We start from the raw sequence: 27588 nt of genomic DNA, 5'->3' as shown, positions 1-27588 counted from the left end.
TGGGGTTTCACCGTGTTGACCAGGATGGTCTCGATCTCTTGACCTTGTGATCCACCCGCCTCGGCCTCCCAAAGTGCTGGGATTACAGGCTTGAGCCACCGCGCCCGGCCCTAAGCTTCTTAAAATTTGTTAACAAAGCAACCAAATGGCTAAATTCTCATTCCTTCATTTTTTTCTCTTAAGATACAACTACATTATAGTATTCTACTGTTTGACATCATTAAGCTCAGACAACAGGCTTATAAGTAAGTAAAGTAAGATAGGGTTGGAAGAGTGCTGGTCTGCATAGTAGACAGAATTGAATCCTTGCTTTGCCAATCAGCTGTGGGACTGGTATGATTTATGGGGCTTAAAATGAATCCAGATTTAGTACCTAACAAAAAGGAATTGAGTTTGCAAGGTTGAGGCTGGAGATGAAAAACTAGAGAAAGCATAACTATGACAGCTGAAGAGGCAAAATTGCCAAAGATTAATGAAATGAAATAAGTATAATATTTGGCTATTAACACCAATATAGAGCATATACTTAATAAATGCTGTTGAATGAGTGAATGAATAAGTAGGAGAATTTGGGGGATTCGCTGAAGTTTAGGATAAAGAAAATGATAAAGAAATTTTACTCTGCTGTAGATTAGATGATCTTACAGTTGATATTAACTTGCCTTTCATTTCTTCCCGAAACATTATGTTTTAAGGCATTTTGCCTTCTTTGGTAGTTTTAACCTAAGGGGTCAAAGGCTTGAAGAAGAGATGTGAGACCAGAGGGAAGCTTACTAAAACATGATAGGGAGAAGTAGAGTAGTGGCAGAAAAATGTAAAAGAAAAGGCTTAGCGATACTTCTGAAGGAGAAAACAGTAGGGTTTGTTGATTGTACACTGTTTCCATCCTAAGAGAATGCTGATGCAATTCAAACCAGGAAAATGAAAAACAGTTTTGTTTGGAAAAAGAAAATTATGATTTCAAATTTAGATATCTTGAACTGCAGTAAGGGAAAAGAAGTCACTTAGAAATGGTTGGAAAGAAAGAAGCTAGAATTTTGATCCAAAGAAAAGGATTTTCTTTTCTTTTTCTTTTGTTTGATGGAGTCTCGCTCTGTCACCCAGGCTGGAGTACAGTGGCGCAATCACAGCTCACTGCAACCTTCACCTCCTGGGCTCAGGCAATTCTCCTGCCTCGGCCTCCCAGGTAGCTGGGATTACACACACATGCCACCGTGCCCAGCGACTTTTTTGTATTTTTAGTAGAGACGGGGTTTCACCATGTCACCCAGGATGGTCTTGATCTCCTGATCTCATGATCCACCCACATCGGCTTCCCAAAGTGCTGGGATTATAGGTGTGAGCCACAGTGCAGGCCCAAAGAAAATGATTTTCTAGATACAGTTCTATAACCTAGTATCAATAATTAACATAAGATGACAAACATGAAGCCACATACTGTATTCACATGCTCTTTGGTCCAGTGCTTGTGTCTACATCAAATGGCAAGAACATATTTATTTATTCATTTATTTTTTGAGATGGAGTCTTGCTGTATTACCCAGGCTGGAGCGCAGTGGTGCGATTTCGGCTCACTTGCAGCCTCCGCCTCCCAGATTCAAGCGATTTTCCTGCCCAGCCTCTCGAGTAGCTGGGATTATAGGCGCATGCCCCAATGCCCGGCTAAGTTTTGTATTTTTAGTAGAGACAGGGTTTCACCATGTTAGTCAGGCCGGTCTCAAACTCCTGACCTTAGGTGATCCGTCCACCTTGACCTCCCAAAGTGTTGGGATTACAGGCATGTGCCACTGCGCCTGGCCTGGGAAAAACATTTTTAAGGGAACAACTCTGTTGATGCCAAAACAGCTTTTAAAGATGCCAACCTCCTATCAGGCTTATATTAATTACAACAGCTGAATAAGAATCTGTACTGACCTGAAAATTAGCACAAGCATATGTTCACTGTCACAAGTTTGAACCAGAAAACAACTTATTCCTAGACTTTGATTGAGCTGGATAATGTATACACAACAGGTATAAACCAGGGATAGTAATGATTCTAATCATAAAGGGGAAAAGGAAGAAGGAAGACATAATACTTTCTACTGGGGTCAACAGATAATTCTAACACAGAAAGTATAGAGAATTAATGTCTCTTTAGATCTTAATTTAGATGTCAATGTTTACTTAAAAAAATTCCAAGCTATAAAAGGATGGGATCAAACAAGTGCTGTGCAAAGGGCATTAGGGTACTAGGGGCATTACAGCTGGGGTTCTCACTCTCTCGTGAGAAACGAAAAAGAGGAGAGGGAAAAGCAGAGAGAGGTGGAATATGCCTGGAGACTCTGGTCTTAACCAGAGTTACTCTTGACATTTTGGCCACTATGGCATCTGTGGGTTCTAGCACCCTCCTCTCAAGTCTGTGACAAACAATGTTCTATTTCCAAAACTAGTAGGGGACTCGGGGGTGAGGGAGGGAAGTTGTGTGGGGAGGAAAAGGAGCTGATACTTTCCTGGACATCTGAAATGCTACTGACTGAATACCTGTAAGCCTTCAAATCTTGATTTTATTTATCAGAATTTGACAACAGATGTCATGCTCACTGGCCTGACTTCCTTATAATCAACGTATTGAAACACTTTTTTTTTTTTTTTTGAGATGAAGTCTCACTCTGCTGCCCAGCTGGAGCGCAATAGCACCATCTCAGCTCACTACAACCTCTTGTCTCCCAGGTTCAAGGGATTTTCCTGCCTTAGCCTCTCAAGTAGCTGGGATTACGGGTGCATACCACCATGCCCAGCTAATTTTTGTATTTTTTAGTAGAGTTGGGGTTTTGACATGTTGGTCAGGCTGGTCTTGAACTCCTGACCTTAAGTGATCCCCCAACCTCGGCCTCCCAAAGTGCTGGGACACAGGCAGGCGTGAGCCACTGCACCTGACCAAAACACTTTTTAATTTTTTGAGATAGAGTCTTGCTCTGTCCCCCAAACTGGAGTGCAGTGGTGCAATCTTGGCTCACTGCAACCTCTGCCTCCCAGGTTCTCAAACAATTCTCCTGCCTCAGCCTCCCAAGTAGCTGGAATTACAGGCATGGGCCACCATGTCCCACTAATTTTTGTATTTTTGGTAGAGACGGGGATTCACCATGTTGGGCAGGCTGGTCTCGAACTCTTGACCTCAGATGATCTGCCACCTCAGCCTCAAAAAGTGCTGGGATTACAGGGGTGAGCCACTACCCCTGGCTTGAAACACTTTTTTAAAAAATCAAAAATATAACAATAAAGTGACTCACTCCAGCAAAGAAGAGAAGAAACCCTGTACTGAGCTTTCTGTATTCCGTTTGAGTACAGACTTCCTACTAGCATTCAAGTGGATAAATTAACACAGGGGACCCCCTAAACTTTTAAAAGTGAAATTAGAACCAATGGCCACAGTTCAACCATCTATTTAATGATCAGAAATGATTAAAATTGTTCATACAATAAGGCTTCCTAAAGGTTATGTAAGACAAAGTTGTTTCTTTATTATTTTTTTGAGAGATGAGGTCTTGCTCTGTTGCACAAGCTGGTGTAGAGTGGCTTTTCACAGGTGTGATCACAGCTCACTGCAGCCTCAAATTCCTGGGCTCAAGTAATCCTCCTGCCTCAGCCTGTTGAGTGGTTGGGATTATAGGCATAAGACACCACACCTAGCAAGACAAAGTCATTTCTAACTGGAGGGGAGAAAAAAGACAGTGTTTGAGGGGGATAGATATGAATGACTGGGCAGAGTAGAAGAGGGGAAGATCAGATTTAAAAGTTGGTGATGAAAAAATACCCCTGTATACTGTTGCCATCTGTTTACATCTCGGCTCCCTTACTACATAATGAACTCCTTCAGGGAGCTCGTGGCCCTATATTCACTTCTAGTTCTCCAGTAACAGGCGGACAGTATGGGCTCAATAAATATTTGTTGAATGAATCAGTGAGAAATAAAAGCATAAATCACATCACCTCAAATACATGGTTATATTAAAAAGTGGAGATACATTTAAAAAATTTAAAATCCCAAATCAGAATTGCAAAGGACATTAAAAGATGGTCTACCCCATGGTTAAATTTATTAGAAATGTCAGAGGGGAAAAAATCATTCAAAGTTAAAATTAGGAGACAAATTTCTCATATAAGACTAAGAAGCAATACCTGTGGAAGACCTCTGTTTTCAAGCCATTATCTAGAAAATCAATATGGAATTGTCTCCAGTTTGCTACTGACTTTGGCGGCCACTTGGGAAATAAACATTTTCCATCTTTCCATGAATATAGTCCAACAAAATTACTTTTACTTTCTTATAATTTGATTAAAATTTTACTTGCAAAACATTTTAAAGTTAAAATTGAGACAACTGCTAAGGCTTTATAGAATATTATAGAATTTGTAGAGCACTAATGTAGAGGATGAGGAAAAAAAAGCCCTAATTAAAATTTCTAATAATTTACTGCTTTGTCTTGCACACTGAGAGGAAAATTTTAGTAAGACAAAACTGTTCATAATTCATTAGTAACAAATATTCTTTAGTATCTTTTTATAAACAAAACAAACATGGGGATATTATCAGGAATTTCATTTATTCTTTTCTATTATTAGGAACTTTGTTTCCTCTTGGGTTGTTTTATGTTGTAATTTTATTAACATTTCTTATATAATATTCTAATACAGGATAATATTAATGCTTCCTTCCTTGAATTTTAATTTCAAACAATGCCTAAGACATTCTAATTTTTAAAATGTACTGCAATGTAACAAGAGCTTTGTCTGATTTAGATTAAGATCTGACTGAGCAAAGACTCTTTTTGTATCTAGCTCATTGTAGTGAACCTAATTACATGTAGTTTGTGTCTTCTGTTGGCTTTTTAACTGAAAATGGTGTTAAAAATAATTGCCCTTTCCATAAATCACATAAATATGGTACAGCTGAATCACATAATGTGATAACCTCTGCTTTTCATTTGAGAATATCTCCAAATTCCAATTCTGTTGCTCAAAATTTTAATTATTCTTTTCAGCTGCTTGACACCTTCAACTGACTAAGCCTGTCAATATTTTTAGCCAAATAATTAATAAAGAGGTTGAACTGGACAGGGAGTATCCTGAAGCAAGCCATTAGAGACCTTGTTCCATGCTAACATTAATCTAAATTAGTAATCTTCACTCATTTATTCACTGATTCAGTTACAAATAATCAGTTATTATTTTCCCCCAAAGATATCACAAAAGACTCTGATAAATGTATTTGCTGAAATCCAGCATACCCTATGTCTTCACAGCATCTATAATCTACTAGTACAGTAATCGTATCAAAAAAAGAAAATGGGTTTAATCCTGGATAATTTACATTTAGAAAATCTGTTTAATACCCTAGTAATTAGGGCTTCCTTTATAAAGTACTTATTTATGTACTCCTAACCACTAGTCTTTACTGGTAATAACTAAGTGCTAAGGAGACTGAAAATTTGTCTATTTTTCAAATAATTAACAGTACTCAGAAAATACCTTTGCACATCTAATTTTAAGAATTATTAAATAACTGAAATTAAACATTATAGTTTTAACTTAAGACTCATAGTGTTTTAAGAAACTTTATATTGCCCGGGTGTAGTGGCTCATACCTATAATCCTAGCACTTTGGAAGGCTGAGATGGGCAGACTGCTTGAGCCTAGGAGTTTGAGACCAGCCTGGATAACATGGTAAGATCCCATCTCTACAAAACACACACACACACACACACACACACACACACACACACACACACACACACACACACACAAACTAGCTGGGCATGGTGGGCTTGTATGCCTGTAGTCCGAGCTACTTGGGAGGCTGAGGTGGGAGGATCACGTGAGCCCAGGAGGCCCAGGTGCCCAGGTTGTGGTGAGCTGAGATTGTGCCATAGGTCGGAGTAGAGTGGTACTCTTTGTATCTGCTTGGTATCCAGCATAGTATAGTTAGTGCCTTGCACAGAGTACTCTACTCCAGCCTGTAGCACAATCTCAGCTCCAGCCTGGGCGACAGAGGGAGCTTTGTCTCAAATAAAAATAAAAATAAATAAATAAGAGAATCTTTAGATCATCAAGGCTAATACCATTTACTTTTCTTTGGTTATTCCATTATCCTGAGGTCCAAGTTTTTGTTGCTACACAAAAATTTACTTTATACCATAAATCTATACTATTCAGGTAAAATAAAAATAACTAGAGATGAAGAACATTCTGTTTAGAAACCACCTGAAATGTCAATGAACATGTACTGACTTCCACTTGTATTTTTGGGCTTCAGGCTTTTTATCCTCAGAAGACTGATACTCTCAAGAGGGAATAGAAAGTAGCATAACCACAATAATGCATACTGATAATGTCAGAGAGTCAGAGTTGAGGACAATGTCTATCTAGGGATAGGCTTTCATAGTGACCAAAATTCCCCATGGATATTAAAAAAACTGTCAGTACTAAAAAGATCTGCTTCCAGGTTAAAGGTGTCTGCTTTTGAACTACCTTGTGAGGTTTATAAGGCAGCAGTTATTCCATTTTATTTTTCCAAATGTTTAAGTTTTTTTGAGATGGGGGAATGGGGATGGTCTCATTATGGTGGCTAGGTTAGTCTTGAACTCCTGGGCTCAAGTGATTCTGCCTCAGACCCCCAAGTACCTGGGACTACAGGTGCAAGCAAGGGTGCCCAGCTATCATTCCATTTTAAATATGAGGGATGTGAGGCTCATGAGAAGTTGGAATTATTTAATGGCTGAGGACTAGTGAGAAATTAAGCTAAATCTGGAGCTCAGATGTTTTAAATCCAAGTTCACAATTTTTATGACTATACTATATCTTCTCCCATGGCCAATCCTAGTGGTCAGTCAACAATAAAAACAAACTCTTAGCCTGTTTATGCTAAATGCAAAAACACAACTCTACTTAAAAGTAACAGGTTTTAAAGAGGCACTAATTATATACAGGTCAGCAATAACAGAAAGAAGTTATTGAATCTAATGAGAAATTCTCTCTGTAAAAGACACTAAGTCCAGGATATTTGCAGCCCAAGTCCTTCTCCCACCAAAATTTCAAGAATCTATATTTTCAGTCATGTTCCACTTTATTTTATTTTTATTTTTTTTTGAGATGGAGTCTCACTCTGTCACCCAGGCTGGAGTACAATTGGCGTGGTCTCAGCTCACTGCAACCTCCACCTCCCAGGTTCAAGCGATTCTCCTGCCTCAGCCTCCTGAGTAGCTGGGACTACAGGTGCATGCCACCATGCCTGGTTAATTTTTGAATTTTTAGTAGAGATGGGGTTTCACTATGTTGGCAAGGCTGGTCTCGAATTCCTAACCTCGTGATCACCAGCCTTGGCCTTCCAAAGTGCTGAGGTGTGAGCTACTGTGCCCAGCCTATTTTATTTTATTTTTGAGATGGAGTCTCACTCTGTTGCCCAGGCTGGAGTGCAGTGGTGCAATCTTGGCTCACTGCAAACTCCACCTCCTGGTTCAAGTGGTTCTCCTGTTTCAGCCTCCAGAGTAGCTGGGATTACAGGTGCCTGCCACCATGCCCAGCTAATTTTTGTATTTTTAGTAGAGACAGGGTTTTATCATGTTGGCCAGGCTGGTCTTGAACTCCTGACCTCAGGTGATCTGCCCACCTTGGCCTCCCAAAGTGCTAGGATTACAGGTGTGAGCCAGTGCACCCCGCCATGTTCCATTTTATATCTATGCTTAGTTCCATAAATGCAGACTGATGCACTCCATAATCACTTGCTGCTTAATAAGTGGTCTATGCCCAAAGTTTACTTAATTCTCATGTTTGTAAGGAACTAATCAATTTTGACAGATACAATCTATGTGAATGTCATCATTTAAAAGTGTACATATATATCTTATAACACTCATTTCACTATGAATCTTTCCTAATTTCAAATTACAACTTACTAATTGGTACAACTAGAGATTAATATCCTGTAATAAGATATGCTACTCCTACTTAAGGCAATTTTTGTTTCTGTAAAATAATATGCAAATTAATAATTTACATATGAAATAATACTTATTACATTGAACTTAAAAATAGTCATTCAAAGAAATCCTTGGCTGGGCACAGTGGCTCATGCCTGTAATCCCAGCACTTTGGAAGGCCAAGGTGGGTGGATCACTTGAGGTCAGGAGTTTGAGACCAGCCTGGCCAACATGGTGAAACCCTGACTCTACTAGAAAAAAAAAAAAATTAGCCAGGCATGGTGGTGGGTGCCTGTAATCCCAGCTACTTGGGAGGGTGAGGCAGGAGAATTGCTTGAACCCAGGAGGCAGAGGTTGCAGTAAGCCAAGATTGTTTGAATCCAAGAGGTGGAGGTTGCAGTGAGCCAAGATTGCTTGAATCCAGGAGGTGGAGGTTGCAGTGAGCTGAGATCACACTCCAGCCTGGGTGAGAGAGCAAGACAAGGAGGAAAGGAGGGTGGGTGAATGGATGGAAGGATGAAAGGAAAGAAAGAGAGAGAGGGACAGAGAGAGAGAGAGAAAGAAAGAGAAAGTGAGAAAGAGAAAGAAAGCGAGAGAGAGAGAGAGAGGGAAAGAGGGGAGGGAAGGGAAGAGAAGGAAAGGGATTATAGGTTGAATGCATTTGAAAACAAATAATCACTCTACTCAAAGTTATAAGGCTTTTGTTTAAATCTAGATTTTCTTATACACTGGCTGTTCTAGTTTATGTAAAATCCCTCATTTACTGTGTTTGCAATTTAGGAATTATAATTAGATAAGAAATTGCTTTTTAAATCAAATATAACTGACTAAAAAGGAGGAATTCGTGAGAAGTTTAAGTCGCAGGTCTATTTCTGAAAGCCATAGGAAAACATTATTATTTTATTATTATTTTCGAGACAGGGTCTTGCTTTGTTGCCCAGGCTGAAGTGCAGTGGCACAATCACCACTCATTGCAGCCTCGACCTTCTGGGCTCAAGCATCCTTCCACCTTAGCCTCCTGGGGAGCTGGAACTACAGGAACATACTACCACACCCAGCTAATTAAAAAATTTTTTTGTAGAGACAGGGTCTCACACTATGTGGTCCAGGCTGGTCTTGAACCCCTGTGCTCAAGTGATCCTCCCACTTGACCTCCCAAAATGCTGGAGTCACAGGCGTGAGCCACCATGCCTGGCCATTTTATTTTAAAAACCGATCATCTGAGTACTGTGAAATCTAAAGTAATTTTGAGAAGTTATCTCAAGCAAAACATTCTTGTTTTATAGATGAAAAATAAAAACTCTGGTATGTTTTAAAATTACATAGATTTTTCCCATTTTAAAATTACAAAACTATTTGTATATAACTTGGTGAACTTCTGTGGGTATACCGATAGTGTAAATCCCTAGCAGTATATCAGAGTCTGTACATTTTGCACTTTGATAGAGATTACAAACTGCTTTCCTGGAAGATTGCAGTAATTTAACACTACTACCAACAGTGTAGGTGAACGTATCTAATTGAAGTAGGACTGGAACTAGAGCCTGTTGAGGCTCAACTCTCTCCAATATTAATCTCACACCTGTAATTTCAGCACTTTGGGAGGCTGAGGCAGGAGGATTGCTTAAGCCCAGGAGTTCCAGAGCAGCCTGGGCAACATAGTGAGAGAACCTGACTCTACAAAAAAAATAAAAAAAATTAGCTAGGTGTAGTGATGAACACCTGTAGTCCCAGACACTCAGGAGGCCAAGGCAGGAGGATGGCTTGAGCCCAGAAGAGGGAGGCCACAATAAGCAGTGATCATGCCACTGCGGCACTCCACCCTGGGTGACAGAGAGCATTTAAGACCTTGTCTCAAAAAAAAGAGACAACTGAGGCCCTAGTGGTAATGCAATCTAGAGCCCTTGTCTCCAAGGTGAAAATGTTCACTCTGATCAGTCTGAACCACAACCGCCTGGGTCAGTGAGAACCGAAGATTTTTGCCATACTCTAATCCAGTTTTCATGCCTGAACCAAAGTAACTGAGTACTTTAGACTTGCTCATTGTTTGAGGTATCAATAGCTGTAACTAGGATAGTCTGCAGGTGACTTTATTCTCTTTTTTCCCCCATCCAACTCCAAAACTCATAGTGATATGGCACATAATTAATTCAGTAGATAATGGTATTGAGTCAAATGATGCCAGCAATTTGCCGCCACTTGCACTAGAGGAAACATAAGATTAACAGGCAAAAACTGGAACTGTTTCATTAAATAACCCATGATATTTGGTAAACTATGTATGATAAAACATATGCATGATAAATGTAAATGCAATGATATAAAATGGAAAGGCAACATTCATTTAGGAAATATGTAATAAAAGTTTTGTCTTCCTCTGCTGCTCTCTCAAATTTTGTGACCTGATTCTATTCTCCAAAGACGAAAATGGAGGCCCAATAGCACAAGCCTGTAATCCCAGATACTTGTGAGGCTGGAGCAGGAGAAGAGCTTAAGCCCAGGAATTCAGGCTGTAGTGCACTATGATTGTGCCTGTAAATAGCTACTGACAACACAGTGGGACCGCCATCTCAAAAAAAAAGGGTGGGGGGTAGAAAATGGAGTTTCTAGAAATTAAAAGAATTACCTGAAGACGCAGTTACAGTAAGCTTCTTCCAAACCACCTACTTCCCAATTTAATTCTCCCATATTAATCCTTAACAGTCGTTACTTCTTAAAGATGTGTTTTTAATTATCAGCTTCCTACTATTGCCCATTATGTTCCTAATCGTTCCTGTGTGAGAATCATCTCAGAGTATTCGATCTTTCATTCTGAACAACTAACCTCTAGTGACAACTATTAACAGAATAAATGAAACGCCTCTGTTTCTAGGGGGAAAAAAAAAAAACTTCTTGTAACCCCAACTGATAATTGTAAAATAGGACAATATAGGATATAGTTCTTCAATAAGGAAGAAAGCAGCATCACCTTTGGGAGCAGAGAGGGCGAGAGAACGTCAAAGATATTTGTCATTAAATTTCAACTGGGCATCAAAACAAATTCTTCCCATTTTAAAATTACAAACCTATTTGTATATATCTTGGTGAACTTCTGTGGGTATACCGATAGTGTAAATCTCTAGCAGTATATCAGAGACTGTATACATTTTGCACTTTGATAGAGATTACAAACTGCTTTCCTGGAAGATTGCAGTAATTTAACACTACTACCAACAGTGTAGGTGAATGACTGTGCCAGCTCCAGGTGTCAAAGTTTTGTATTTTGATTAATCTGATAATTAAAATGAGATCTTATTTTCACTTATCATTTGTATTTCTTTGATTATGGGTAAAACTGACCATCTAGAAATTCGAACTTTTAACTGGAAAGTAAGGAATGCCATAGGTTCATTTGGTATATAATATGACAACCATACATACATCTATAACAACCATACATATTCCCTTTTCTGTTAGAAATTTTGGAGCCTGGAAAAGATCTCTCCCTGAAGTTGCAATTAGGGTATAATTAAAAAGATACCTAGATTTTTCAAACAGATAATGTGCATGAGGCACCAATGGGGAAAAAAAAGCAGGCTTCTACACGCGTCAAAAAGGATTCCCTATAAACTTTTCTTCCTAAGAAAAGTTACGGTAACAGAGAAAGTGTCTCTGAAGTTCTTTGTCTTTTTTGAAGACAAATGTTTTCCTTTCTATATCCAACCTGTCCCCATCCTACCTTAAAATTTACTCTATCTGCTCTGTGCTTGAAGTGAAACGTGCATAAATTTAAGTCCAAATGAGCCTATCTTTATGTTGACATTTCTTATTTTCCAGTTAAGTCATCTCCTTTTAGTTCTCTGTGCTTCTAAACTGCCTAGTTTTTATGGTGTATATATTTTTTACTTGACATTGTGAGTGTTTAAGTCTGATACTGTGTCTTAGATATTCTTGAACTCCTTACAGCACCCACCATATTACTTTATGCGGAGTGGCCAGTCACTGTTTCATTCTTATATTAAATAAGTTCATATTTATAAAGCATGTCTGTAACTGAGTACCTCCATTTTTTAAAGAGACAGAATGAGTTATTTTTAAATTATTTTTTTCTCTCTTTTCCCATTTCTCCTTTTCCCCTGTATCCCACTTCCTACTTAGCTCTTTAGAAATGCAATTATAACCTGCTGCCTCCCCTTCACCAGACATTCCCTACAGGGCAAGTTCACTTAACTATGTACTTAGAAGCTCCAGAGTGGAACTCTCCTACCAGGAGAGAGACAACAGTCTATTTACAACCAAAAGTACATTGGCAATGAAACCCTCTCTGACCTGGAGAGTTTTGGCCGCTTTTTTTTTTTTTTTGAGATGGAGTTTTGCTCTTGTTGCCCAGGCTGGAGTGCAATGGCATGATCTCAGCTTGTCGCAACCTCTGACTCCTGGGCTCAAGCGATTCTTCTGCTTCAGCCTCCCAAGTAGCTGGGATTACAGGCATGTGCCACCGGTTCTTCTGCTTCAGCCTCCCAAGTAGCTGGGATTACAGGCATGTGCCACCACACCCGGCTAATTTTGCATTTTTAGTAGAGACAGGGTTTCTCCATGTTGTTCAGGCTGGTCTCAAACTCCCGACTTCAGGTGATCTGCCTGCCTTGGCCTCCCAAAGTGCTGGGCTTATAGGTGTGAGTGAGTCACCGTGCCTGGCCTCAGCCACTTTTACAACCTAATTCTGCCCATGAAGGTGCCAGTGATTGCCAGTTCAACTGCCTGGCAGATAAACATCCTCACCTGTTTGCTTCCTCCACTGTGTGCCATTCATGCCAAGTTCCCTTTTAAAAGCACCTGCTTTCTGCTCCCAAGCTGAAGTGGTACCCTTAAAGGCGGGAGGCCTATCCTTCTTTCCCTAAGCTAGCTTTGGAATAAAAAGGCACTCTCTTTATACCAGAGCTTGCTGTTGTTATCGAACTCTGCAAGTGGCGAGGGACTAAATCTGTATTTCAGTTACATTTCGACTAGTGTTGGCACATAACAAATCCTATTTAAGTTACTAAATAAGAAACTGATCAATTTTTCTAATGAATTTTCCCCTTCAGCATGTAAATCTTATTTCTCCCATCTTAAATAAACTTGACTTCATTCCCTTCACCAGTTACTTCCCCACTTCTCTTCTCCCAACTGCAGCGTAACTCATAAAGATTATTTAAACTCACTGTCTACAAATTACTTTCTTCTCATTCTCAAACCCCTCAGCTTGCTTTTATCTCATCAGTCTACTAAAAAAGTTTTTGCTGAGGTGACCAACCATCTCCAAATTACTAAATCCAAAGAGAAGTTCTTAGTCCTCTTCTTATTTGACCCATTCAGCAGCATTTGACATACTCGGTATTTCCTTTCTCCTATGAAGAATTTTCATACTGGGTTTTCCAGTACACCATCCTCTCTGCATTTTCCTCATCTCTCAGAGGCCAATCTTCTTCCTTTTCTTCTTCTAAAACTGGAGTTCTTAGAGCTCATTCCTTTTTTGTTTTATCTATGTTTATTTTCTTGTGATGACTTAACCTCTCTCATAACTTTGAATGTCATCTAATTGTGATACCTCCCTAAATTACATTTTCTGCCTAGGACTTTCTCTTTAGTCTTTCATGACTCTGAGAGTCTCTAGACTCATAAATGTCACTTCTCTATTCAACATTTCCACTTACATGGCTGATGGACACCTGAAACTGAACTCCAGCCCTTTTCCACAAAACCTGTCCTCCCAGCAGCATTTAGATCTCAGTCGATGACAAATCTATCCTTCCAGCTGTTCAGGTTAAAATCCTCATAGTTATTTCTCTCTTTCATGCCTTACATCAAACCCACCAGAAAATTCTGTTAGCACTGCCTTCAAAATACATCTAAAATCTAACCACATCTTATAATCTTCACTTGTACTTTAAACCATGATCATATATTGTTTGAGTTACTAAAATGGCCTCCCAACAGGTCTATCTTGCCCCAGTATCTGTTCTTAATACTACAACCAGAATGATTCTTTAAAAACCTAAGTCAAATCATGTCAGTCCTCTGCTTAAAATTCTTATGAATTCCTGCAATACTGTGAAATACACAGTTGACCCTTGAACAACACAGGTTTGAAATACATGGATCCACTTATATGCAGATTTTTCCTGTATTTTGGAAAATATTTTGCAGATTTGCAACAATTAGGAAAAAAATGGCGAGCTGCATAACCTAGAAATACTAAAAAATTAAAAGATATTATAACTAACAGTCTATTGCTGACCAGAGCCAGCATAAAACATATAAGTGTTAATAACAGTTTGTTATTGGTAAGGCTCTGGTCAGCAATAGACTGTTAGTTATAATATCTTTTAATTAATTATTGTGAATGAATGCATAAAATATATGCAGATACTAAGTTTATCATTTAATACCATAAAATCTATACAAATCTAAAGTTAAATCTATCAAAATTCATACAAACACATGGTGCCATTTGCAGTCAAGAGAAATATAAACAAAGATGCAGTATTAAATCATAACTGCATAAAATTAACTGTGGTATATACTGTGGTACTGTAAAAGTTTCACAGCCACCTCCAGTTGCTAGCAATGAGTGAAGTATTGCAAGTATCTGCTTAAAATGCATGTGACATTAATTACCTCTAAAGATCAGTTCCTCTCTCCAGCACACTGCATATCTCAGTAAAAAGTGATCTCTTGGGGGTTCTCTATTATTTTTCATTGTGTTTAGTATAATACTGTAAACCTTGAATAATACCATGAGATGTGTAAGAAGTGTGACTAGTGACACTGATGTGCTCCCAAGAAGCAGAGAAAATGTCAAGACATTACAGGAAAAAGCTGACAGCATGATATGCACCATAGGTTGAGGTCTGCTGTTGCGGTTGCCTGCCATTTCATACAGATAATTTGTCATGTAAACATATGTAAATACAGTACTGTAAATGTATTTTCTCTTTCTTTATAATTTTAATATCATTTTAACATTAAAATATTTTAATTATTTTAACTTTATTTTAAAATTAACATTTTCCTTATGATTTTCTCAACATTTTTTCTCTAGCTTACTGAAAGAATAGAGTATGTAATACATAAAACATACAAAATAAGTGTTAATAGCAGTTTATGTTATTGGTAAGGCTCTGGTCAGCAATAGACTGTTAGTAAACCTTTGGGGGAGTCAAATGTCATACATGGATCTTTAACTGTGTGTGAGGATCCAGCATCCCTAATCCCCACTTTGATCAAGAGTCAACTGTATTTGGTCTTCCTCTCCTTTTCCTGGCATACAACTACTAAAATCCTTGGAATCTCCAAAGTGATGTGTCTTTCTGTATGCTAATAAGATGGCTGATGGTTGGCAGCTTCAGGATTAGCCGAAATACTAAGGCATAATTAGAGAATTGGCACTTCAGCCCCATCCCCCCAACCTCTGAGGGTAAAGGAAGGAGAGTGAAGGTTAAATTAATCACCAATGGCAAGCAATTTAATCAATCATGCCCACATAATGAAGCTTCCCTAAGACCCCAAAAGGACAGGGTTAGGGAGCTTCCAGATAGCTGAACATGTGGAGTTTCCTGGAGGGTGGAGGCTTAATGGAAGCACACATCCCTTTCCATATGCCTTGCCTATGCACCTTTTCTTTATAATAAGCCAGTATACACATTTCCTTGAATTCCGTGAGCCACTCTAGCAAATTAACTGAACCCAAGAAGAAGGTTGTAGAAACCCCAATTTACAGCCAGCTGATCAGAAGTACAAGCAAAACAACCTGGGGCTTTCAATGGGCACTAGAAGTGGGACGCAGTCTTGTGGGACTCAGTCTTCAACTAGTGTCATCTGACGCTATCTCCAGGTAGACAGAATCAGAACTGAATTGAATCAAAGGATACCCGGCTGGTGTCTGCTGAAGAATTACTTGCTGGTGGGAAGAAATCCCCACAGATCTGGTGTTAGAAGTGTGTTGTGAGAAGATAGTGGGACAAACTGAGTCTGTTTTTTCCATTCAATTTCCTTTACACTCAAATGGCCTTCAAAGGCATATCTGATCTGGCCTTCTTTGTGGCAGATTAATAGTCACATTCATCCAATCTCGTATGCCCTTCCCCTTATAATTTGGCTTTCCCACTCCTGTCAAGAGGTGGCTTCTGGCCAGGCATGGTGTCTCATGCCTATAATCTCAGCATTTTGGGAGGCCGAGGCAGGAGGATCACTTGAGCTCAGGAGTTTGATGTCAAGCCTCAGCAACATGGTGAGATCCCATCTCTACAAAAATAAATAAATTAGAAGAGCATCGTGGCACGTGTCTGTGGTCCTAGCTACTCAGGAGGCTGAGCTGGGAGGATGGCTTGTGCATAGGAGGTCCAGGCTGCAGTGAGCTGTGTCCGTGCTAGTGCACTCTAGCCTGGGCAACAGAGTGAGACCCTGTCTTAAAAAAAAAAAAAAAAGGGGGTGGAATGTATTTCTCCATCCAGTAAAATTGGCTTTGGTCATGGTCTTGCTTTGGCCAAGCAAAATGTTAGCAAATATGATACAAGCAGAGGCTTAAAAAGTATTTGTGTATTAGAGTTTGCCCTTTCTTGCAGCACTGAGACCTCCAGCACTCTTTCCATCTCAGTTATTGACAATCTCATCCTTATAATAGTTACTCAGGCTAAAATCCTTGTAGCTCATCTACCTGGATAAGTATTAAAAAGAAAAAATAAAATCCTTGAGAGATCCAGCCAACAGCCAGTACCTACTACCAGACACAAGAGGAAGGGAAGTCATTTTTCTTTTTTTTTTTGAGATGGAGTCTCACACTGTCTCCTGGGCTGGAGTGCAGTGGCTCACTGCAACCTCTGCCTCCAGGGGTCAAGCAATTATCCTGCCTCAGCTCCCACCCGCCCCCAAGTAGCTGGGATTACAGATGCCCGCCACTAAGCCCAGCTAATTTTTAAATATTTTTTAGTATAGACAGGGTTTCACCATGTTGGCCAGGCTGGTCTCGAACTCCTGACCTCATGATTCGCCCACCTAGGCCTCCCAAAGTGCTGGGATTACAGGCATGCCACCACTCCCAGTGGAGGGCATCTTAGACCATCCAGGTCCACCAGAGCCTCCCAACAACTATAATGATAGGAGGCAAGATCAGCCTAAGAACCACCTGGTGGAGCCCAGCCCAAATGGCTGACTCAAAATTGTGAGCAAATAAAATAGTTACATTAAGCTACTAATTAATTTTTGTTTTATTTTTTAAAGACAGTCTCATTCTGTCAGCCAGGCAGGAGTGCAGTAGCCTCACCATAGCTTACCACAGTCTCAAACTCATGAGCTCAAGCGATTCTCCCACCTTAACCTCCTGAATAGCTGGGACTACAGGCACACACCATCGTGCCTGGCTAATTTTTTTTTTTTTTTTTTCTAAAGACAAGATCTCACCATGTTGTTCATGCTGGTCTTGAATTCCTGGTCTCATGTGATCCTCTTGCCTCAACCTCCTGAGTCCCTGGGATTGCAGGTGCAAGTCACTGTGCCTGGCTAAGCCACTAAGTTTTAAGTTGGTTTGTTACACAGCAATAGATAACTGAGACATTGTATTTAATCTTTCACACTCCCAATTCCTACCATTCTTCCCTCCCTTGATTCTTGCTCTAGTCATACCAACTAACCTCTTTTAATTCCTTGTAAACACAGTGAAAACTCCTGCAGTTATTCTGGCTGTACCCTCTGCCAGGAATGCTCATTCCTTAGCTGAATGACTAACCTGCTCTCCTCTTTCAAGCCTTCCTTCAAATATCTTGTTTTAAATCAAGCTTATGCTTACTGTTCTACTAAAAATGGCAGTCTACCCTCAATGCCCAGCACTCTCAACCCCCTTCTCTCCTCTCTCTCTCTCTTCCTCTCTTTCACTTTGTCACCCAGGCTGGAGTGCAATGGCAATTTAGCTCACTGCAACCTCTACCCCGACCCTCCAAGGGTTCAAACGATCCTCCCACTTCAGCCTTCAGTAGCTGGGACCACAGGCATGAGACTGCACACGCTCTATGAACAGTTCATTCCAAATTACAGAACGAACATTTTGAAGGATTTGAGAAAACTCTAGGAAATAAATGGAGAGGTTCCAAAAAGTAGGACACTATAGAACCCACTCTAGATTTGTTGAACTCATACCTATATTGTAATTTGTACACTACCATGCTCAATGATTGTTTTCGTGTTTTTGGTAGAGATGGGGGTCTCACCATGTTGCCCAAGCTGATCTCAAACTCCTGAGCTCAAGAGATCTGTCTGCCTCAGCCTCCAAAAAAGCTGGGATTACAGGCATGAGCCACCAAGCCTGGCTGCATTACTGTTTTTACAGTCTCATCTTTCTCTAATATACTCTATAATTTATTTGTTAGGTTTTCATTTTTTGTCAAATTTCCCAACAAAAATGCTGCATGAGTGCAAAGTATTTGTCTATTTTGTTCAATGATCGATCTGAAGCCCATCTCAAACCCTAAACTCTGGTACACAGCAGATTCTCAACAACTATTTGTTGAATGAACAAACGATTGGTTTACAACAGGATCTGTTTAGACAGGGTATACTAGAGTTGATGTTTAATAATTTCTCATATAAATCAAAATAATCTAGGACAAATGTTTTTAAGCTTTAAACGGTTCTTGACTGTTTTTCATCCACCATTCAAATCACTACTCTAGCTATTTCTTTTGAGTGGTACTCAATTTAAAAATTCTACAATAACAAAAGAATGTGGGCAGACCATTCGTTGTCCTTATGGAATTTGATCTTTATGTGGCACTAAGAGACCTATGGAATAATGAGATTTAGGTCAAGTGGCAGTTTGAAGGTTTAGATGTGAGGGGAGTTTTATCAACCCAATGTAGATAACATTTGTTTAAAAGGTATAGCATCCATAAGTAATTACATATATATATTCTAAATTGCCACTGTAAATTCTGGGCATTTGTAGAGAAAACTCAGACACTATCAAAATTCTCAAAGAGTTATCTAGAATGTCTGCATTACCTACCTGACTTTAACATAAACGCAAAGATGTGTGGCATTGCAGGGTTACTGAAAAGGGGGAATTATTCATCTTTATAAAATATTCCCAGATGTTTACCAATTCTAATCTTGCAAATTACAATATAGATATGAGTTCAACAAATATAGAGTAGGTTCTATAGTGTCCCTTTCTAAACTTCTCCATTTATTTCCTAGAGTCAGCTACATTTTCTCTTCTCAAATCCTGCCTTCAAAACATTAATTCTGTAATCTGGAATGAACTCTTCACAAAATGTGTGCAATCTCATGCAAGAAGATCATATATGAGCCCCTATCTATAGCAGCTTCATGTATCCAGATTGTTATATAAAGTTTTAGATACTAGGAGAAAGTACCTCATTTTTGAACATTTTAATCATTGTTTCAATGAGAATATTTTAGTTTACCAGGAATTAATAGTTTGGGTAAGAGACAGAGAGACAAAGGTAGGGAGGCAAATAAATAGTTTAATCCAGGGGTCCCCAACCTGGAGCTGCAGACCAGTACAGGTCAGTTGCCTGTTAGGAACCAGGCCACACAGTAGGAGGTTAGCAGCGAACAACTGAGTATTACCACCTGAGCTCCACCTCCTGTCAGATTAGTGGTGGCATTAGATTCTCACAGGAGCACAAATGCTGTGAACTGTGCTTGCAAGGAATCTAGGTTGCATGCTCCTTATGAGACTCTAATGCCTGATGATCTGAGGTGAAACACTTTCATCCCAAAACCATCCCACTCCAACCTCCCCCACAGATACCCTGACCCCATTTGTGGAAAAACTGTCTTCCACAAAACTGGTCCCTGGTGCCAAAAAGGTTGAGGACTGCTGGTTTAATCTACAATCACTCATGCAGGTACTAACTATATATATATTTTATTATCATACTCTACTTTTGTAAGTTAAGGCAATCACCAAATAAAATCAATGAAAAATGTTTAAGTTGTTTTATGCTCCCCCACCTGACTATCAATAATGAAGAAAATGGAGTTAACTTCTCTTTTACTGTTATTCTCCACCCACTATTCCTTTAGAACTCTCCTATGAATCCTTTCCTTCTGATCACCCCATTCGCCCTAGGCTACTATTCTTAATAAAATAGATAAGTAAACTGACCTTTTATAACCTCAGAACAAACAAGATACAGAAAAAGAGGGTACAGACCAGAGGCACAAATCTGTTTAAAAAGTTGGCATTTAAATTATCAACCATAAGGCATAATAGGGTAATTCAATATCAAACTTCAGAGTGAAAAATCTGTTTGGATCTTAAATCCAACTGCTCAACAGTAAACAATATGAATGTACATTAACTTCAGAATCAGGCAAAACTATAAAGAATCTGCTTTGCTTTAGTATTTATCTCTTAGAAAGTATGTATCATTTATAAGACCAACTGAAAGAAATGGTAAAATCATACTATAAGCTGTTTACACTCAAGACTATGGATGAAATGTGAAAAAAGTGATTGTGTTGAATAAAGTTAGATCATCTTCCAATCCAGTTTTATCTCAGAGATCTTGTCTGTTGATCTGGAGATACAAGTTTAACACTGAAATATGTGTAGATTGCTTTACAATTCAGAAAATTTACAAGTCCTTGGGAAAAATACTTTGAAAATAAGGAGCTGAGCACTAAGGAATCTTTCTTTCTTTCTTTTTTTCTGGCCACCCAGATAAAAGAAAAAAAATTTTTTTTTAATGTGAGAAATATTCCAGGTGGCTCTAAACCAAATTCCTATTTGTTATGCATGCCTGGCATCTTTGAAATTAAGCTTTTCCCAAGCAACCCAAGGCAAATGAAACTCTTGCTCATTGAGGGAAACACTGATTTTCTAGTAACTACTGCGCTTGAGAAAGTGAGGATGATATTTACTCTGCACTGAAGCAGCCCATTACACATAAGAGACAGGACACTCCAGGATGATCTGAGCATGCCCATAAAGCTACAAAGCACCCTCTGCATTCTGTCCAAATAGCTTTGGGTAAAATGAACAACTAGGAAAACACATATCATGCTTCTCCATTATTATAACCTTATACAAGTCAGTCCTAAAATAGCAAATGCCCCTGGCTGAGATCTATTGCTGAAAAATGCTAAGTTTCAGCAGCCCAGGCTGTTTCCTGTGTGGGTCTATTCAACCAGCCCCCACTTAAAGCTGTAGGACTAACTATAGGATTCAGGAAGAGATTTTTTTTTTTTTAAAAAAAGACAGATACACACACATATACAACATACGGTTTCCGAGGAGAGTGAGGGTTCCATGCTTGTGATAGAGGAGGAGGAATATGCTGAATAACCCTCAGGTTTCTCCCAGATTTGAACATGCTGTACTGTGGCATGAGGTCAGCGGTGACTGACTCCAGCCCTGTGAGGCTGAATTCTACCCTGACAAAGCAGTATCACTGTAATATGAAGCAAGAGGATTCAGGGCATGTTGGCAGCTGTACAGAATGCCTATTCTAGAAAGTAATGGCAATTCCAAAACAAGAGATCTATGCTGTCACATGAGATAATCTTCAGCCCAGTTAAGCAATAAGCACCCAAAATACTTTGAATCCCAAACACAGGCAGCTCAAAATTTTAATGTTAGAAAAGAACTTTTCTCCTTGAACCTATTTTGTGTCTGGAGAAAGTAAACAGGAAGTAGAAAACTTGAAGAATCATTGGTTAATTTGATCTGTATCATAAACAAGATACTGATTCTGATCTGCTCTGTTCCTGGACACTGACCTAGTTGAAGAACTCCAAACCATCTCTGTGACTTTACTATGGAACAGGGAAAATATTCTGGAAATATATTTTTGGTAATGGATATATGCCAGAACAGAAGGTGTGAATAACCTCATTTCTCACATGTACCCAAAAGGCAAAGCTAATGTACATCATAATTTCTTTTTAGTTCAAGAATGTGTGCCTTTAGAAATTCTTCCTCCAAAGATGAGGGGCACTAAAAAAGGAGCCAGAACATGAATTTTCTACCAAGAGAAAACAGGGCAATGCAGATATTCCTTTACATTTTATGGTGTCTCTCATACTATGACAATTCTATTCTAGACCAAAAGTGACCCAATAGCTGTATAATAAGTAAAATTTAGCCAGGAAACACAAGGCAATGGAGATAAAGCAAAACAGTACCAATAGGAAGGTAAATCTATAAGAAGTTCTTCAACAGTTCAGTGGGATAAGGAGGGATAAAGAAATAAAAACATTTTTCTTCAAGGTACACTAATTTTGTTTTTATAAATATTAGCTTACTAATATTTATAAATTTTAAAAGTAGATACATATAACCTATTTACAGATTTCCAAATTTCTGATAAAGTTTTTGGGGATCTACATTTATACCCAAACACCTAAAGATAATCGTACAATTTCTTTTTCTTTTTCTTTTTGAGACAGGGTCTTGCTCAGCCGTCCAGAATGGAGTGCAATGGAGCAATCTCAGATCACCACGACAACCTTCGTCTCCTGGGGTCAGGGGATTCTCCTGCCTCAACCACCCAAGTAGCGTGGATTACAGGTATGTACCACCAAGCCTGATAATTTGTATTTTTAGTAGAGATGGGGTTTCGCCACGCTGGCCAGGCTGGTCTCAAACTCCTGACCAGTGATCCGCCCACCTCAACCTAATTGTACAATTTCTAAAACATCTTTTTCATTCTTCAAGAATCTTACTTCAATAAAAACCTAACACAGCATCTTATTTTTTTAAGTATCATCAAATAGAAAAAAGTCATTACTGAATAGTTTCAAAGCAGGTAATTTTGAAAGACTGGATAAGCAAGTTTCCTTTATTAATAAACTTTTTTAAGGTCATTTTATAAGAACCTCTGAAAGGGTAATCTACTTTGAACATTAATTTTTTGTTATACTTACACTATCAAAGGAAATTTTGATTCCTTAGTTTTAGGATACACAAGAAACAGTGCCCAGAATGGTGGTTATTACCAATTGAAAAGAAACAACTGTACTAAATTTTTTAGTTCTGAGCTTCTTTCTTAGCAACGTCTCAACACAAGGCCAGGAGAAAACTCTGGGAAAGCAGTTAACAGTTCTTTGGTGTATGGGTTTTAGTCTACTGTCAAAGGTAGGAGATACAACTAATGTTTCAATTTCATTCTATGAACCAGGATAGAAATAGAAGGGGGCAGCTGATAAATTATATAAATATGTACAGGTACAGATGGTACCTGTATCTATCTGTATGTACAGGTACAGACTTTAGTCCAAAAGGAAATAGGTATTAATATGGGACAAAAAGAGTCAGTTATACCTTATCTGTAGAGGAGAGGTAGGACTAACAACGGAGTGAAACTTTTGCAGCTCTAAATTATTCTCCTCAAAGTCTGAGACAAAACTTTTTAAGTAGAAGGGCTTTGTATTAATTAATTCAGTAATTCTTACCATGTGCCAGGCACACTATATGGGACATGTAGGGATACAAAAATGTAAGATGAACAGGTTCTTGTCTCTACTGACTTTTGAGATCGTCTGTGTTCTCTAGACTACTATTTCTCAACATTTAAAAAAACAAAACAAAAACTTACATCCTCTACAATACTGTCTCACTCTATAGTCTAGCTATGCATTCCTACCACTCTGGAATATTTTATTGTGCTTTACTGTCTATAGTTTATATTTTTAAAACAAGAATTATACTGACTCTACTTCTTAAAAAGTATACCTCTCCATCAGAGATTCTGGATATCTCAAGTCTCCTAGGGATGTAAAGAACCACTGTTCAGGCCAAGCATGATTGCTCACACCTGTAATCCCAGCACTTTAGGAGGCTGAGGGAGGTGGATCACCTGTGGTCAGGAGTTTGAGACCAGCCTGGCCAACATTTCAAAACGCTGTCTCTACTAAAAATACAAAAATTAGCCAGGCAAGGTGGTGGGCACCTGTAATCTTAGCTACTAGGGAGTCTGAGGCAGAAGAATCGCCTGAACCCAGGAGGTGTAGGTTACAGTGAGCTGAGATGGTCTCACTGCACTTCAGCCTGAGTGACACAGTGAGACTCCGTAAAAAAAAAAAAAAAAAAAAAACAAAACAGAAGAACCACTGTTCAAACCAACCATCTTATTTTGTAGTCCAAAACCCTAGTCTTTGAAAGGAGAAGTGAATGATGCAGTGGCCCTATCAGATCTAGAATCTATGTGTGCTGATTCTCCATTTCTGTTCTTTCTACTAAATCACGGTGTACTCTTCCTATGCTCTTGTTCCTACCTCATGCACTCATGTCATACCAATCTGGTTTTTATGTCACCATTGTGTATAAACAATGGAACAAACAAATGAACAAAAAACAAAAGCACCTCAATTTCTGCAATGTACTTACTTCGAAGAGACATTTCTGGTTTAGAATTCCCGCCTTACAGCTTCACTACATAAATCCTCTGTGGTGGCTTTTTTTGGACAAATTACTTCCTTGGAATGCTGCTTGACTGCATGATCAATAAAGGTTCCTTTCTAGCCCCAGAATTAATTTTGAGATTGTCTACAGTGCTATGTGAGCTCTTTTGGAACCTTTTCCCTGTACTGAGGATCAATAAATGGTAGAAAGAATTCTGGCAGAAACTGACTTAGGTACACAAAGAATGAAGTTGGTGGGTTTCAATTTTATAAATATGAACTTCAAATCTTTATAAAGATGTAAGTTTATAATCATACAAGCTTACAGAAAAATAATACATTTTCAACACGTTTAAAATAATCACATTTTACATCTTTATAAGTAACAGGCAATCTTCTTCAATTATTCCTCCTTAGATAATAGAGTTTCTTAACGTTTCTTCCTGAAGGAATATAGATAGTCCTGAAGGTCTGAAGGAAAACTGAGAAAGCTGTTACAATAAAAATAAAACAAAAGCCTCATTATCTGCAATCCACAGTAATTTGGAGGTCCCTAATGAGCCAACCCTCCTGGTACTGATGCCTCATGCAGTCCTCTTCCCATACTGACTTTGGGCTTGGTGACTAGCTATAGCAAATGGCATACTATCAAGAACTGTGCAAACAGACAAGTCTTGAAGTGCTTGAAAATTAGAGATTATTTTTTTTGAACACTCCTTGGAACTCGGCTGCCATGCTGCAAAAAAGCCCAACTAGTGTAATCAAGGTCCCTGGCCAAAAGCCATGGCTGAACTCAGAGTCAGCAGCTAACATAAACATCTGGCATGTGACTGAGGCTGTTTGGACTTTCTGATCATCCCAATACTTCAGCCAATTTATTAATAAACTTTGCTTTGACCTGAAGCAGAAGGGCTCTGTATTAATTTACTCAATAATTCTTACTATGTGCCAGGCACACTATATGGGACATTTAGGGATACAAAAAAGAGTAAGATGAACATGTTTAACCTAAAGCAAAGTTTATTAATATAGGGAAGTTGATACAAACCAGGACAAGTGCCTGGTCAATCCACAGAATCAAGACAAATAAACTCACTTTAAGCTACAAAGTTTTTAAAAAATTTCTTAATGCCACAGAATTAACTTTTTAGGTATGTGTACAGCTCTATGAATTTTAAAACATGCACAGCCTCATGAGACCACCAGCAGTATAATCAGGATACAGAGAAGTTCCGAAAGACTTCCTTATGTAGTCACACCTAACCCCACTACTAACCCATAACCCATTCTTTTTCACTATAGTTCTATCTTTCTGAGACTGTCACATAAACAGAATCATACAATATATAACTTTCTGACACTGATCTATCAGCATGATGCCTTTGAAATGCATATAGGATGATGCATGTATCATAGTTCATTCCTTTTATTGCTAAGTAGTAGTGCACTGTATGTACATACCACAGTTTATCCATTCACTTGAGGGACGTTTGGATGATTTCCATTTTTTAGCAATTGTGAATAGAGGTGCTATAAACATTAGTGTAGAGGTTTCATAGAAATGTAAGTTTTCATGTTTGTAGGCTAAATACCTAGGTGTGGATTTGCTGGGTCACATGGTCAGTATATATTTAACTTAAAAAAAAAATCACCAAACTTTTCCAGAGTAGTTTTGCCATTTTCCTTTCCTACCAGCAATGTATGAGAGTTCCAATTGTTCTCTGCATCCTTGCCAGCATTTGGAACTGTATTTTGTTTTTATTTTAGTCATTTTAAAAGTGGTACCTCATCAAGATTTTAAATGCATTTTCTTAATGGCTACTAATGCTAAATATCTCTTTATGCATTTAGTTGTCATTATATATCCTCTTTTGTGAAGAATCTGCTTAAGACATTTGACCATTTATTAAATAGAGTTAAAAAAAAAAAACTATTGAGCTTTGACAATTTTTTACATACAGATGTCCCATGACTTATGTCTCAATAAACCAACTGTGAGATGAAAATATTGGCTGTGCACAGTAGCTCACATGTATAATCCCAGCACGTTGGGAGGTCAAGATGGGAGGTCACTTGAGGCCAGGAGGTTGAGACCGGCCTAGGCAACACAGCAAGAACTTCCTCTTAAAAAATAATAAAATGAAAATATTGCATGTTGAAAATGCATTTAATGTACCTAACTTAGAACATCATGGCTTAGCCTAACCTACCTTAAATGTGCTCAGAACCCTTACATTAGCCCATAGTTGGCAAAATCATCTAACTCGAAGCCTGTTTTATAACAAGGGATGAGGCTGGGCACAGTGGCTCATGCCTGTAATCCCAGCACTTTAAGAGGCTGAGATGCGAGGAATATCTGAGCCCAGGAGTTTAAGACCAGCCTGGGTAACAAGTGAGACCCTGTCTCTACTTTTTTAAAAAAATTAAAATAAAAAATAGAAAAATAATTTATTGACTATGGTACTAATAGTGAGAAACAGAATAGTGGTATAGGTACTCGAAATATGGTTTCTATTAGACATGTATTGCTTTAGCACCACTATAAAGTCAAAAAATTGTTAAGTTGAACCATTTTAAGTCAGGAACCATCCGTATTCTGAATATAAGTCCTTTGTCAGATATGTGATTTACAAGTTTTCCTCCCAACATGCAGCATGCCCTTTAATTCTCGCAATAGCATCTTTCATAGATAAAACTGTCCTGTGTTGTTCTAAAAGTTTCATAGTTTGTCTTATATATTAATTTGTGATTTATTTTGTGTTAATTTTTAGATAAGGTGTGAGAGATTCATGTTTTTGCATACAGATTTCTACTTTTTCCAACACCTCTTTTTGAAAACACTATCCTTTCTCCATTGAATTGCCTTTGTACTTTTGTGAAATATGAATTGGCAATATTTATGTGGGTCTATTTCTGAACTTTCTATTCTATTCCATTAATCCACATGCCTACGCTTTTGCTAATATGGCTTCATCTTGATTAATGTAGCTTTATGGTAAGTCTGAAAGCTGGGTGGAATAATTTACTTAATTTTATTTTTCTTTTCCAGTATTGGTTGACTCTTGTAGTTCTTTTGCCTTTCCATATACATTTAAGAATGAGCATGCCAATTGCTACAAAAAAGTTCTGCTGCCGGGCGCGGTGGCTCACGCCTGTAATCCCAGCACTTTGGGAGGCCGAGGCGGGTGGATCACGAGGTCAAGAGATCGAGACCATCCTGGTCAACATAGTGAAACCCCGTCTCTAC

At 38.6% G+C, this 27588-nt stretch overlaps 1 protein-coding gene across 9 annotated transcripts in view; it reads right to left on the bottom strand.

The window, feature by feature from the left end:
- Window positions 1-27588, bottom strand: part of TMCC1 (transmembrane and coiled-coil domain family 1) — a 253902-nt gene that overhangs the window by 67353 nt on the left and 158961 nt on the right. The window contains exon 1 of one of the 9 annotated variants that reach the window (XM_017505085.2): window positions 21225-22601. The exons of the other annotated variants lie outside the window; for them this stretch is intronic. Within the exon in view, the coding sequence (XP_017360574.1) occupies window positions 21225-21251 (27 nt within the window). The 5' untranslated portion in view covers window positions 21252-22601. Of the gene's footprint in view, window positions 1-21224; window positions 22602-27588 lie in introns of those variants that run through there. 9 annotated transcript variants of the gene reach the window in all.

This window comes from Cebus imitator, unplaced genomic scaffold (assembly GCF_001604975.1).
Source record: "Cebus imitator isolate Cc_AM_T3 unplaced genomic scaffold, Cebus_imitator-1.0 Scaffold332, whole genome shotgun sequence".
Lineage (NCBI taxonomy): Eukaryota > Metazoa > Chordata > Mammalia > Primates > Cebidae > Cebus > Cebus imitator.
This window is presented reverse-complemented; position numbering and strand designations above follow the sequence as displayed.